We start from the raw sequence: 12571 nt of genomic DNA, 5'->3' as shown, positions 1-12571 counted from the left end.
AATGTCGTCGTCGTAGTTGGTAATGTCCGTCTTGGCGATACTATATCGAAGAGGACTGCCTCACTTTCACCATCCGTCCGTGTCACTGGAAGATGGATCTGACGAGGCGAAAAGGCGAAAAGGCCAAGGGGGAAAAATAGAAAGAATTATTCGAGAATCAATATCGCGACGGCGATTCGTTTCGTTTCGTTTGCTCGTGGCGCTCCGGATTCTCTCGTTTCCACTTTCTTATTCCTCAATCGCACAAGAACTTCCCTCTCAAAGGAACGGCTCAACAAAGGTCAAACAAAAAAAAAAAGGCAATGGTCATGGCGAAGAAAAAAAAAACCAAAGCAATGATGCGCGCACGTCCGCTGGCCACGGGGAGAAAAAAAAGGCAAAAGAGAAAGAGAACAAACGGACGAAAGAGGAGAAGCGAAGGAAGGGGAGACGATAGCAATCTCTCCGCCAACCTGGCACAGGGACGAGCCAGGCCACAGAGATTTGCCCAAGTACACGTACCTCGTGCAGCTACTTCGCACGGGGCAGCACGGCATACAAGCGAGGACGCGCGGAGGTACCTGTACTTTGTGCCAGCACACCTAACGTGCTTTGCGCTGCAAGTACGGAGTACTCGTACTGTTAGCAGCACGGGCAAGGCCTTTGGGATCGCCTGGGTGCAAAAGCCGAGCTGCACGACTTGCACGAGGATGCCGGGGCTTTTCGCAGCCAGGATGTGGTTAATTTCAGGTGCATCTCCCAATTGCTCCGTGCCTGAGGCTGATGCTAGCGCAGGTGCCGGGACAAGCCTGGTTGCACTAACACTAACAGACACGATGGACGAGCAAAAGGCCGCTGAGGGGATACTTGTCGGTACATGTAATTTCGCTTTGGCGGGGGGCTGTGGCTCCGATAACCAATCACAGATGGGCTGCTACACGATTTGCGGGCCCGAGCGTTGGAATGTCAAGTGCCAAGACGCACCAAAAGATGCAGGTCCGGCGCACAGATACGATACAGCACAGCGCAGAATGCCACTGGCCAGCACACAAAGTACTGTAGCAGTACTCGTACAGCACAGTAGTGAATACTACAAGGAGGTGGTGAAGCTTTTGATCTATCCATTTTGATGCATGAGATATGCCCGTCTCAGGACTAGCAGCTGCAAAGGCATCCATCGCACCGGAATCTGCATATTATACGGGCAAGAAGGCAACTGAACAACAATGTAATGTATGGTACTTATGTAGTGCTAATATAACCTGATTGTTGTTTACTGTACTCCGTAATATACTCGTACCTACCTATCCGTTGGGAATGACTTTGACACCGCAATGGCCATGGTACCTTAGTAGTAATGATACGTAATAGTATGCGTACGCGGTCGAGGCAGCTGATGCAATCTAGGATGATATAGGCAAGGCATTGTGGTTTTAATATAGAATAGTACGGATCATCTCTCGTCGGTAATCACAGAGTGCTCCATCTCGGTATGCTAGCGTGAGGATGCTGCAAGGTACGGATCAGTCAATGGGGCATTCCGAACCCGGTTTACAGAAGAATGTACAAGTGCCCCTACGCGGCGAAATACATGGCATGATGCAGTACTCGTAAGCACGGAGAGAGGTACTGTAGCTTGGGTAGGTGAGTATTCAACTCGTACTCACAAATTTACTACATACAGTCAGAACAGAAGGATTGAGATTTGGCTGTAGTACGAGAATGCAGCCTACCACCGTTGGGTGCAACAAACCCGTCACGAGTCATCCCGCAATGTCCTTTAATTATTCTACGTCTATTAGTATCCGGATAGCTTCCTTCAATTGCGCCACTAATTATTTTTCTCTTCTTTCTGTCGCTGTTGATCCGCCTTGTTGTTTGCACGCTATTCGAGCGAGCAAGTGATGGACAACCCTGCTAGTGTGCTGTCTGGCATCAATGCGTCCCTTAGCACTGCAGATTGGGGGCTGCACGACCAAAGACAGCGGAGACTAGGAGCTCTCGCCGTGCTCCTGCTTAATCTACAGGCACTGCTAGGCTGGTATAGTATAGTTTCGGAGGCACTTGTAAATAACAGCAGTACTGTCTCGTTGAATGATCTCATATGGAGACATTTATTCGGGTACTATTGAAGTAAGCCATCAGCGAGCTGTAGGAAAAGTACCTTCAAAGTTGTTAGGTCCGCATCTACCAATACAAACACTAGCATTCACAAGTACGAGTACGAAATAGAAAAGAACAAGCGGGTAACAATGACAGCATGAATCATGAATGCGCAATGCCGAACAAAAAGAGAGAAAAAACTTCATGGCTCGGAATCACGGAATGTCCCAGTCCGTGGTGCTCCTTTATGCCAACTGATGCCCCCAATCACTTGTGCTTGTACTTGCATGTACTGTCGTTGGCGCTCTGCCTCACTGCCATTGGCCCAGGCTGAGACATCAACCCCCACCCCAAACGGCCCATGCGCAGGCACCATGCGGTGGCTTTTTCGCTGCCACATGCAGCCTAGCGCAGCGATACGAGTACGGCGCCCAGGCACCAGGTCCCAGCTGCATGGCTATTGATAGCACACATGGAAGGCACAGGTAACGTAATGCTTCCTATTAGCGCTCTATCAGACCATTTAGTCCTCCGCTTGATGGTACCCGGAGCCGCTATACAGCTGCAGTGCACAAGCAATGTACTTACATCCTGTCACCTAAATAAGGTACCTACCTACTCGTACACAAACGATTCAGGATCCTTATCGATTGTGCTCAGCAGCAGCCCCGCTATCTGCATCTCGGCCAGCCTCGCCTCTCCCCCGCTCCGGCCTTGCAACCGCCTCCCGAGTCCCGTGGCCGATCGCTGGGCTTTGTTTCACAGCCTTATTCATCTTGATGACGACGACGGTGAAGCTGTGATTTATCAGTACGTCCAAGTACGTCCACGGTCACGTTGCGGCAATGTTGATGGCATCTATTCTGCAATCTCAATCATAGCCCACCCTTGACGCCACCACCTCTCCATCCCAGAGATATTAAACACCACTTTCACCCATACACCAGCCGCCTCATATCATTCTTATTCAAACACCATGGCATCGCCACCTCCCCTTCCAGAAAGATCTCTTCCTCGGCCTCCGCCCCCTCCCCTGCCGCCAAGGAACAATTCCCAATTGCCTCCGCCACCTCCCTATTCCGCCGTGGATGAGTCCCGGGCCTCGTTGGCCTCTCCGGATCAACAAGGCCCTCAGATCCTGCTCTCCAAGGTCAAAGACCCCCGTACTTCGTCATCTCAATCTCTGGTGCCATCAGGCTCCGACTCGGATGGCAGGCGAACTCTTCTGTTGGTCTACATCCATGGTTTCTATGGGAATGACCAGTCCTTTCGATCATTCCCAGCCCATGTCCATAACTTCTTACGTGAAGCCCTGTCAGAAACGCATGTTGTCCACTCCAAAGTGTATCCCAGGTACAAGACCTACAAGGCCATAGATGTTGCGAGGGATAACTTCAGTGCTTGGCTGGAGCCTCACGAGTCACCCACAACCGATGTCATCCTCATAGGTCATTCCATGGGAGGCTTACTGGCTGCCGAGATGGTTCTCATGGTAAGCCACCCCTGGCCTGATTGAATATATGACTATAGCAAATTCTGTGTTCTAACGATGTGAACCTCTTTAGCCTAGCCAGATCTCGTCCAGCCAGTATCCTCTGAAGCATCGTATTCTAGGAACTCTATCCCTAGATTCGCCCTTTCTGGGACTTCATCCCGGCATCGTAGCTTCGGGAATCTCAAGTCTCTTTCAGCCCGGCCAAACCCCTCCTAGCCAAGACTCCGCATCACCGTCTCTTCCAGAAGCTCACTCGGCAGATCCACAGCCCTCATCACCTACCATGTCTCCGAATAGCCCACTGAGCGGACCAAGAGATCCCAATTTTGACCCCCCTTTCTTCAATGACGCGCCGTTCAGAGAAAAGTCATTTCTTACCCGCGTGATGAATTTCAGTTCCAAGCATTGGTCTGAAGGCCTCATTACTGCCTTGGGTAATCATATTGCCTCCCATCTAGAGTTTGGCGGATGTCTGGCCGACTATCGCGGACTCATGTCGCGATACAATCAACTTCGTGCTCTTGAAGATGTGGACGATCTCCAGGCGTTGAACAGTGGTACATTCAACAATTCACACACGCGAGTTCGTTTTGTGAACTACTATACGCTGTCTTCTGGCCGCCCCAAACAGCCATCCACAACTCAAGGCAGTCGTGATATAAGCCAGGTCGATCTGTCCACAAATTCTGCGTCTGAGACCAAGACTGAGGACGATATTAACAAAAAGCTGGCTGATGTGACTATGTCAACAGATGATGACACAAGAACCCTCTCCTCTCCCACCCTTTCTAAGCCTAGCACTCCGGCTAAAGAGAGTGAGCTGAATGAGCCAGTAGCAGCCTCAGTGCCAAAAGAAGAGAAGGACATTAACCACGCCAGTTCAAGTTCCCAGTTGGAAGAACCAGAACTAACTATTGATTCAAATCGGCTGTCTAGACTTTCTATGCTGTCCATGCAAGAGATTGACCCGATCCCCATGGATGAGACAGAATCCGATTTCGTAGAACAAGGCTCTGAAATCACCCTACCGACCATCTCAGACGGACCGCCCGTTTCGATGAAAGGTTCCATCGATGAGATAAGAGATCCGTCAGACCCAACACTTGTTTCTCCTCTCGATATAGACCTCCCTCCGATTCCCGATCTCCCTAATCCCCCCGAGCAGCCCGACCTCTCGCAATACACAGATAAAGACTCCCGCAAGCAAGCAGAAAAAGAATTCAGCCGCCTGCAAAAGGCCTACGAGAACGCCGTCAAAGACCGCAGCAAGGCCCTCCGCGAACGCGAGAAACTAATCGAGAAGCGCCAAAAGAAGGCCCAAAAGGACGCCCAAAAGGACGCAGACAAGCTAGAAAAGGACCTGAAGAAGCAAAAGCAAAAAGCAGAACAGGAAAAGCGCCGCCTCGAAAAGGAAGAAGAAAAAGCCGGCAAGGCGGAGAAGAAGCGGCTGGACAAGGAAGCCGCCGCCGCCGCGAAACAGCTCGTCACGGCAGATGAAACCAAACGCAGCGCCGCGGCATCGTCATCCGTCGCTTCGCTGGCTGAGACGGAGGCTGAAATGGCGGGTACAAGTAAGCCAAGGAAGATGAAAAAGTTTTGCACTACGCCGAGCAAGACGAATGGCGTTATGGATTCGACGTGGGTGAGCGTGTACATGGACGGCATGGACGAGGTGACGGCCCATTGCGCGCTCTTCTTGCCTGGGCCGCATTACGATAGGTTGGTGGGTGATGTGGGCGGCCGGATCGTGAGTTGGGTGCATAACGACCTTTCTGTGAGGGCCATGATGGAGATGGATTGAGTGCTCAACGAGAAGTTGAGCTCCAGAGAGATGGTCTTTGCCGTTGTCTGATGATGATTGTATGTGGAATATTTTCAAAGCTATAGAGCGCAAGGTAAACTCGTAATGTAATGGTTTATAACTTGGTATCAATATATTTCGTCATGGAGACGAGACGCTCATGTATACACACTTTTTCCCATCCCGCAAATCAAACATCGTACACTCAGTATATACATGTATATATACATACACACTTATATATCAAAGTCAATTAATTAAAATCCCACCTCCATAAAATACACAAACATTAAAAAAATGACAAAAAGCGCAATTCAGTAGATATCCAACTCCCGCAACCGTACCCTCAAATCCTTCTTCTCCCCGCTTCTAGCATCAATCCCCTTCATAATAGACGCATCGGCCTCGTTCGCCACAGGCACCAGCCCGTCATACGCGATGCTCAATGCGCCCAGACGCACCAACTGGCCCTCGGGATCCCAGTTCCTGCGCCCGCATATCAGCGCCGTCGCCGTAGCCGCGGCACTCCCCGGGCCCGTTGCACGATGAATCGGGCCATCGGACTTCCAGTGACGCCCCGAAACGAGGACGCCGACGAGGTGGTACTCTGGGTCGATCGGTGCATCATCTGCAGAGGCGGAGAGGACAGTGACGGACGAGCGGCGGATCCATGCGTCGACGTATTCGGAGGCGGATTTGCCCAGCGCGGAGGCCACGGGCTCGGCCAGGGACAGGGTCGACCTGTTTCCAGCGCCAGCGGTGGTTTTTTTCACGTCAAGATCGAAGCAGTACGTCTTAAGGCGCAGCATCTCGATCTTGTCGGTCTTGCGGGCGATGGCGTCCCCGTCAATCTCCCACGAGAGAACCATGCCGTCGCTGAAGCCGACGGAGATTTCCATCCCGGGCGCCGCTGATACGCCGTCAAGAAGAGGTGAGGCGTCGTCCACGAGATTGAAGTTGAAGGAGTAGCTAGGGGTGTTGTAATTATACGTTGTTTGGTTAGGCCGCCATGCGAGCCATGTCCAAGAGGGAAAGGGACAGGGGGAATCAATGAGAGAGTAAGGGTCGATGACGGGATTGTGAAGGAGGTCGTCGTGGGAAGAGTTGGAGGCGGCGGAGATGGAAGAAGAGGGGAGTGTGCGGTTGGGCATCCATCCCAGAGCAACGGCCAGGCGGTCTGTTTGGCTGACGACCTTGTGCCTGGTGAAGTCGTCAGGATGGAAAAGGGGCAGGCCGAGCAAGTGCTCAACAGGCAGCTTCTCCCGCCGTGAGTATTCATGAAGTAAGCCCCTGAAGGCGTCTAGGTGGTCGTCGGTGTAAGTGAGGCTCTTGGCCAGGTAGGCTTTGATATGATTCTTCAGTTTGTTGGGCCGAAGAATATCTTCGGTCGAAGTGGGAAACACCCGACCAAAGTTCAGACCCGGTGCATATTTTAGGGGCAGAGAAAGACTCTCGTGACAGTGCATGGCCTGGCACTGGAAGTAGATCTGCGAGGGCGTGAAGATGAGGCGTCGTCGCGACAAAAGACCCTCCTGGTATGTCCATGCCCGAGACGCCCACTTCGACGAAGCAACCTCGAGGTCTGGGCGCAAAAGCGACGTGGTGAAAAGGTCTGACCCTGTTTGTATTGACAGCTGCTCTTCGCGGGGTACACTGACTCCAGCGATGCCGTCATCAACGCCTTCTCCCGCGGCAACGACGAGTGTCAGAGTCGAATGGCTGAATATCTGACCCATAATGTCAAGCTGTTGCTGGCGTTCTAACGCTCTCTCCAGGTCTCCCTTCGCGGGCATGCAATATCGGTCGACCCAGAGGTACCGATATCCAAGGCCCCTAGTAGTGGCAATAGCATCAGCAATCAGTTTTGGGAGATCGCGCGGAAGATGGCCGCCGTCGTCGGTTCCTTGACCAGAGGCGGCCCCGTCGTCCTTATGGTGAGAGCCTCCCCAGACATAGCTGAGCGTGACATAGTCCACATTCTGATGCCTGGTGCCGGTCTCGTGGCTGTTGCGAGTGCCACTCTGGCTCTTGTCGTCTTGCGGCTCGTCGTGAGGTGCTGCTGCAGATAACTGCTCTGCGAGAACAACTTTATTCTCTTCGCAATCAATCAGCTTCAAGCCCTTGACCAGTACCCGATTCTTGGCGGAACAGGCCTCGGTATGATTCTCACCGCAAAAGTCAATCCAGCTCTTTGCCAGCGGGAGATGGAGCAACGGAGATATCTCCCTCCCCCGGATGACCCTTGATTCGACTTGGCGCTTGTCCTTTCCGTTGACTTTCGCATGGCCGTTCTGCTTCGTCTCGGCTTGTGTCTCCTCCGTATTGCCATTCTGCTTTGTCTCGGCTGGTATCGCTTCGGCATGCCCCTCCACCTCATCGGCCACCGATGTCCTTGGCTTTACCTCTACTAATGCCTCCTCCTTCAACTCTGCATCGGCCTCGACTCCCGAGTCCGTCCCTGTTTCTGCTCCTCCATGTACGCTCGCCTCTGCATCCAGTTCCGCGTCCGTTTCTGTCGCTGTCTCCGCCTCTACCTTTGCATTTGCGTGTAATTCCTCCTCCTGCTGCTCCTCTTCCTCCAGCGGAGGCGCAGCCTTCACAATGTACCCCCATGGAAGAGACCGATTCCTCGTCGTGACTTCAAAGAGTACCGACTTGCCTAGCGCGTGCTTCTCTCCACCGCCAAGCCGCTCGAATGCTAGGCGAATACGCAGATACGGCGTGAACTTGCCCTTCATGGCCCTGCCATCCCTCCCATCTGCGCCGCCGGTCTCGTCCCCTTCTGGCACGGTAGTGATCATGGAGTGGAAGAAGACACACCACGGACACAGGTTTCCCTCCTTCCTCCTCTTCCTCCGTCTCTCGTCCTCGCTCAGTCCGTCTCCGTCCAGCATCAATCCTTCGAGGCCTAAACCCTCGTCCTCGGGCAGTCTCAGCCTCAAGCAGTGAGCCAACGAAACCCATGGTCTTGAATCCCCCGGCTGCCAGTCCAGCAGCGTCGCAAAGTCAATATCCTGGCAAACCTCGCAAAGCTGCCCAGCGTCGTCGCTCCCATCCGCCAATATCCTCCCGGCGCCATACCTGGGAACCTCCTTGGTGAAGATGCGACTATGATTCTCACCATTCATCGCCAGCCCATCGTCGCCGCTGCGCCACCGTCTGGACGTCAGCTGGTGGAAATCCAGCGAGAACTCCAGGCCCGCGTCCCAACGGCCATGGTCGTCGCCGCCAGATCGCCCAAGCCGCCGCGACAGGATCTTGGAAAACTTCTTCATTCCAGTGTTTCGCCTGTCAAGAAAAGCACCGACAAGGGGATCCAAAAAGTCCGGCGTAGCTCACTTCGCGCTCTCTCTTCTCGCTTTCACTCAACAGTGCGCATCTTCCCGTGCTGCTGGTTTGCGCGTGCCTCTGCACCGAGGCGCTTTCAAAAAATAATAGATGTAAGAGAAATAGTAAAAGAGCGGCTGTTGTATGGCGAAGACGTGAGTTGTTCTCTTCAAGTGAAAGCGCGGAAAGGTAATGTAATATCGTCTCAAGGGAAGGTAACGGATTTTGGTATGACTTCTTTAGTAATCGGCGGCAACCACAAATAGGCGGACATATGATTCCAAGACAGAGATTAAAAATAGAGTTCCAGATCGCACGATGAAAAATGAGAAAAGAAGAAAAAAGTATAAAGACAGGGGTCCCAAACCAGACGACGCCTCCAATATATTATAAGAAGAGTTTAAAAAAAAATTATGGAAACGAGGGAGAACAAGGCCGAGATAAGACACACCAAAAGCTAACGTGGTAACAGAGAAACCAGGCCCGCGGATCGGGGATCAGGAGGTTCAAGGGGTCCCACCGCAGTTGATGGCGGCTGGAGAAAAAGGGCAAGACACCCATTTCAGACGCAGCTCGACCTAACCTCATCCAAAATGCCATGTCCAATAGCCCGTAAAAAACCGCCGGACCGGGGCCTTTGATTGATCCGCCTTGGTTGATTCTTGCACACCAGTCCGATTTTTTAATTTCATCTCTTCTTTCCCCTCTGGCTCTCCCGTCCATTTGAAATCCAGCCATTCGTTCGCGGTGCTCCCACTTGAGGCCCCCCATCTCGTAGCGCCAGACTATGCCCTCGCTAGCCAAATAATTTCTCATTAACCCGAATCCTGCCAAAGTATTGGGGGAGGGAAGCATGAACACGACATATATAGGATATTCATGCTGTCATCTCCGCCATTAGTCGGGTTTGTTGAGCAGAGTAAAGTCCATCACTGGGATATGAGCTGTTGACGGCTTCAAGAGTACAATACAGAGGTCCACGGGTATCTTACTCGCATGCTCTCCACAACAATACTACTAGGTATCAACACGCCTTACCTGAAATGCACTGTATAAGCCAGTAATAAGCCATTGTAAAGAATCTCTCTACAGTCCCCCCATGCCACTTCAAGACCCCCGGCTCCGAAGCAGTATCAGGTAGCATTTAGTCTTACTACCCGTGTCTGCGCTTGCTCCGTATCGACTACTAAACCCGGTAGTATTACCACCTAGACCTGGGGTACGTAGTATTAAATGTTCCAAGTTAGCCTCGAGTCTGGAGTGTCGCAATCTGGAGTCTCGGCAGCCTTGGATCCAGCGCATACGGATATAAATAGAGTTGTTGGATCCCATAGCCAAGCACGCGACCAACTCGATATTGCCTCGGGCCGCTCTGCATCGTATCCATGCAACGTACATGTAGATGGATAATTCCGAGATGGCTCTCACTCACAGAGTACCCCAAGCCTCATCAGAGTCAATATCATAATCATCATCAGCCTACTTCGTATGATGGACGTTCTTCGCTATTTCTTTTCTGAAGTGCATAAAAAAATCGCCAAATATCTTAGCCATCCCAGTGACGAATCTCTCCAAAGTGATTCCTAAAGCACATTTATGCCCCTAGCCTATTGTGTCCCCTGCTTCCCTTCAACCGGCCCTTTTCCCTTGACCCCTTGAACTAGTAGCCGCAGATCCTGCTTCACGACACAAGAGCCAGCGTGTTGTCGTACCTAAGCCTTCCGACAACACCCAGACTAGTCTCGCCGCCAGCAACGCTAGGTCCAGTTGCGAGGATCTATGGTCCGTATGTCAGCGCGTGCTATACTGGAATGCCAGACAAGTCATATTTCAGCTTACCTCTCCCGCAACCACATCATCTGTTGTTTTGAATGAGCCTTTGTCCTTCAAACGAATCTCGATGCTTGTCACAGGTGCGCCAAAGTGGCCGTTATCGTCGCCCTCCTCGACTCTGTAGTCGTAATATGCCGTCTGTGAAACAGCGCCTACCACCCGAGCACTTGTCAGAGCATACACGACTCGGGCGCCTGTGAAGACGCGCAAGTCAGAGAGGACTTTGGGGGAAAGACGAGGAGTGTCCGCGCCAACACGCTCTGCGGTATACACTGCACGCAGCTTGCTGAGGTCGGTGCCAAGGGCCGGCTTCGCTCCAGCCGCAAACGCAGACAGCAGGTTAGAGGTTGGAAGAATGCCCTGTTGTGTGAGAGCACGAGTAGAAAAGGCATGAGAGGCTCTGGCAAGAGGAGAACTCAGTTTGGCGGTGGATTCTTCATGAATCTTGAGCAAGCTGGAGGGGCTGGCAACAATCACCGTCGGGGCGATGCCCTGAGTCGCCAGAACCAGATCCGGCGATCGACCAGCAACCGAGTTGAAAGCTACCGAAGAATTCTGGTAAAGTGCAGCCAAGGTAAGAGTAAGGGTGTGGATGCCGGCCAAAGATTCAGCAGGAAGAAACAGGTCAGTGGGGGTCAATCTCTCCTTCATGGGGACAGTATTGATTTGGGAGGCGATGCCAGCAACCAGATTACCCTGCGTGAAACGAACCATTTCTTCCAATTGGCCGGGCTTCGTCTGCCAGAAGGTAACCACATCCATGGGAACGTTTTCCAGGTCCAGGGGAGGAAGTTCAGTGCCAGAGTCTGCCGGGGCGTCGCGGATGATCTCCTGCCATGTGGCGACATTGACGCTGCCTCCCATGCCTTCGGGAACCTCATTCCAGTCAAGATGCGAGCTACCTTCATCCACGACCCAGATGAGCTGTCTCAGCGACGGATATGCCTTGGCAACGTCATCGAGCGCGAATGAGCCGGGAGTCGTCACGACGGTGTCAACGGCAGATCGTCGCATCATGGAGATGAGCTCCTCGTTGGAGACGTTGAATGGGATCAGGACAGTTGTCAAGTTCGGGAAGAAGCTGCATGCCAAAACTGTAACGAGAAACTCGACAGAGTTGGGCAGGTAGATGGCAACTCTGATGCCGCCCTGTTCTGCAATGTGATGTCCAATGAGGTTGATCTGTCTCGTAATATCCTCTGCAACAGAGAATAAGAAAAAGTATACAGTCAGCTATCATTGTTCTCTTGGCGGCTCTCAAGTAGTAAGCAAGTCTTGGGGATCCTACCTAGGCGGTGCTCAATAACATTCTCGGATCCGAGGACAGTGAGCAGCTTTCCCTTTTTTCCCTGTTCGTTTCCGGTCACTGCCTTGCGCCAGATGTCTCGAAGATCGCCATCTCGTCCCCTCGCCCATCGTGAAGCACCAGCATCCTTGACGTCAAGTCCGCTGTTCAACGGCATGCTGTGGGAAGCAGCCAGGCATCTGTAGGCGGCGCTCTCGCCTTCATTGCGCACGGCAGAAGGGCCGGCCTGTCTAGCAAGCAGCAGAGGGTGCACGTCGGGCTCGCGCGACGAGGTGATGCGGTAGGTGACGAGGGCAATAAGCAGCGTCACCAGCCCAGTCGAGTAGGCATCCCACTGGCCTATAAAGCCAGTGATGCCGGCGTCGAGGCGCTCGAGGAGACTCATCTCGTGCTCGAGAGCAAGGCAAGGGAGCTTCAAGAGTCGTGGTTATGCTGCCTTGTGCTCCCTCTAGGGTCGAGGCATGTGATGGGAGAGGAAGAGAGGAAGAGCTGTCAACAGCTGGTGGGGGGGTGATGTGAGATATGGATGACTGTCAAGTTGGCCAGTAATAAGCGAGTGTACTTTCAATCGTACCCAACCCCGAGCCTTACAGGAAGTTCTCCGGCCGCACCGGCGCAGCGGGGAAAGATTTCAGCCAGGTACCGAGCTCTTGTGGAGCTTTCTGCCCGAGAAATAGATGTGCAGTGCTGGAGGATGCCCTAAAAATCCGCCGTCTTCCCGTCTCCA

General features: G+C 52.7%; 3 protein-coding genes across 3 annotated transcripts; 1 reads left to right on the top strand and 2 right to left on the bottom strand.

The window, feature by feature from the left end:
• Positions 1–3067: 3067 nt before the first annotated feature.
• On the top strand, positions 3068–5372 carry TRIVIDRAFT_114033 (uncharacterized protein; the record flags this gene model as incomplete). Its single annotated transcript, XM_014105960.1, has 3 exons — positions 3068–3574; positions 3648–4230; positions 4330–5372. Coding segments are annotated over 3 exons (2133 nt in total), but the record flags the coding sequence as incomplete, so codon positions are not given.
• Positions 5373–5692: 320 nt separating this feature from the next.
• TRIVIDRAFT_34757 (uncharacterized protein) lies at positions 5693–8506 on the bottom strand (the record flags this gene model as incomplete). The annotated part of the gene is made up of 5 exons (XM_014105959.1): positions 5693–7382; positions 7449–7669; positions 7979–8110; positions 8168–8237; positions 8334–8506. The coding sequence occupies 5 exons, from the start codon at positions 8504–8506 to the stop codon at positions 5693–5695; spliced, it is 2286 nt and encodes a 761-aa protein (XP_013961434.1).
• Positions 8507–10109: 1603 nt separating this feature from the next.
• Positions 10110–12290, bottom strand: TRIVIDRAFT_73161 (uncharacterized protein; the record flags this gene model as incomplete). Its single annotated transcript, XM_014105958.1, has 3 exons — positions 10110–10482; positions 10545–11737; positions 11827–12290. The coding sequence occupies 3 exons, from the start codon at positions 12227–12229 to the stop codon at positions 10387–10389; spliced, it is 1692 nt and encodes a 563-aa protein (XP_013961433.1).
• Between the last annotated feature and the right edge of the window lie 281 nt (positions 12291–12571).

This window comes from Trichoderma virens, assembly GCF_000170995.1.
Source record: "Trichoderma virens Gv29-8 chromosome Unknown TRIVIscaffold_1, whole genome shotgun sequence".
NCBI classification, from domain to species: domain Eukaryota; kingdom Fungi; phylum Ascomycota; class Sordariomycetes; order Hypocreales; family Hypocreaceae; genus Trichoderma; species Trichoderma virens.
This window is presented reverse-complemented; position numbering and strand designations above follow the sequence as displayed.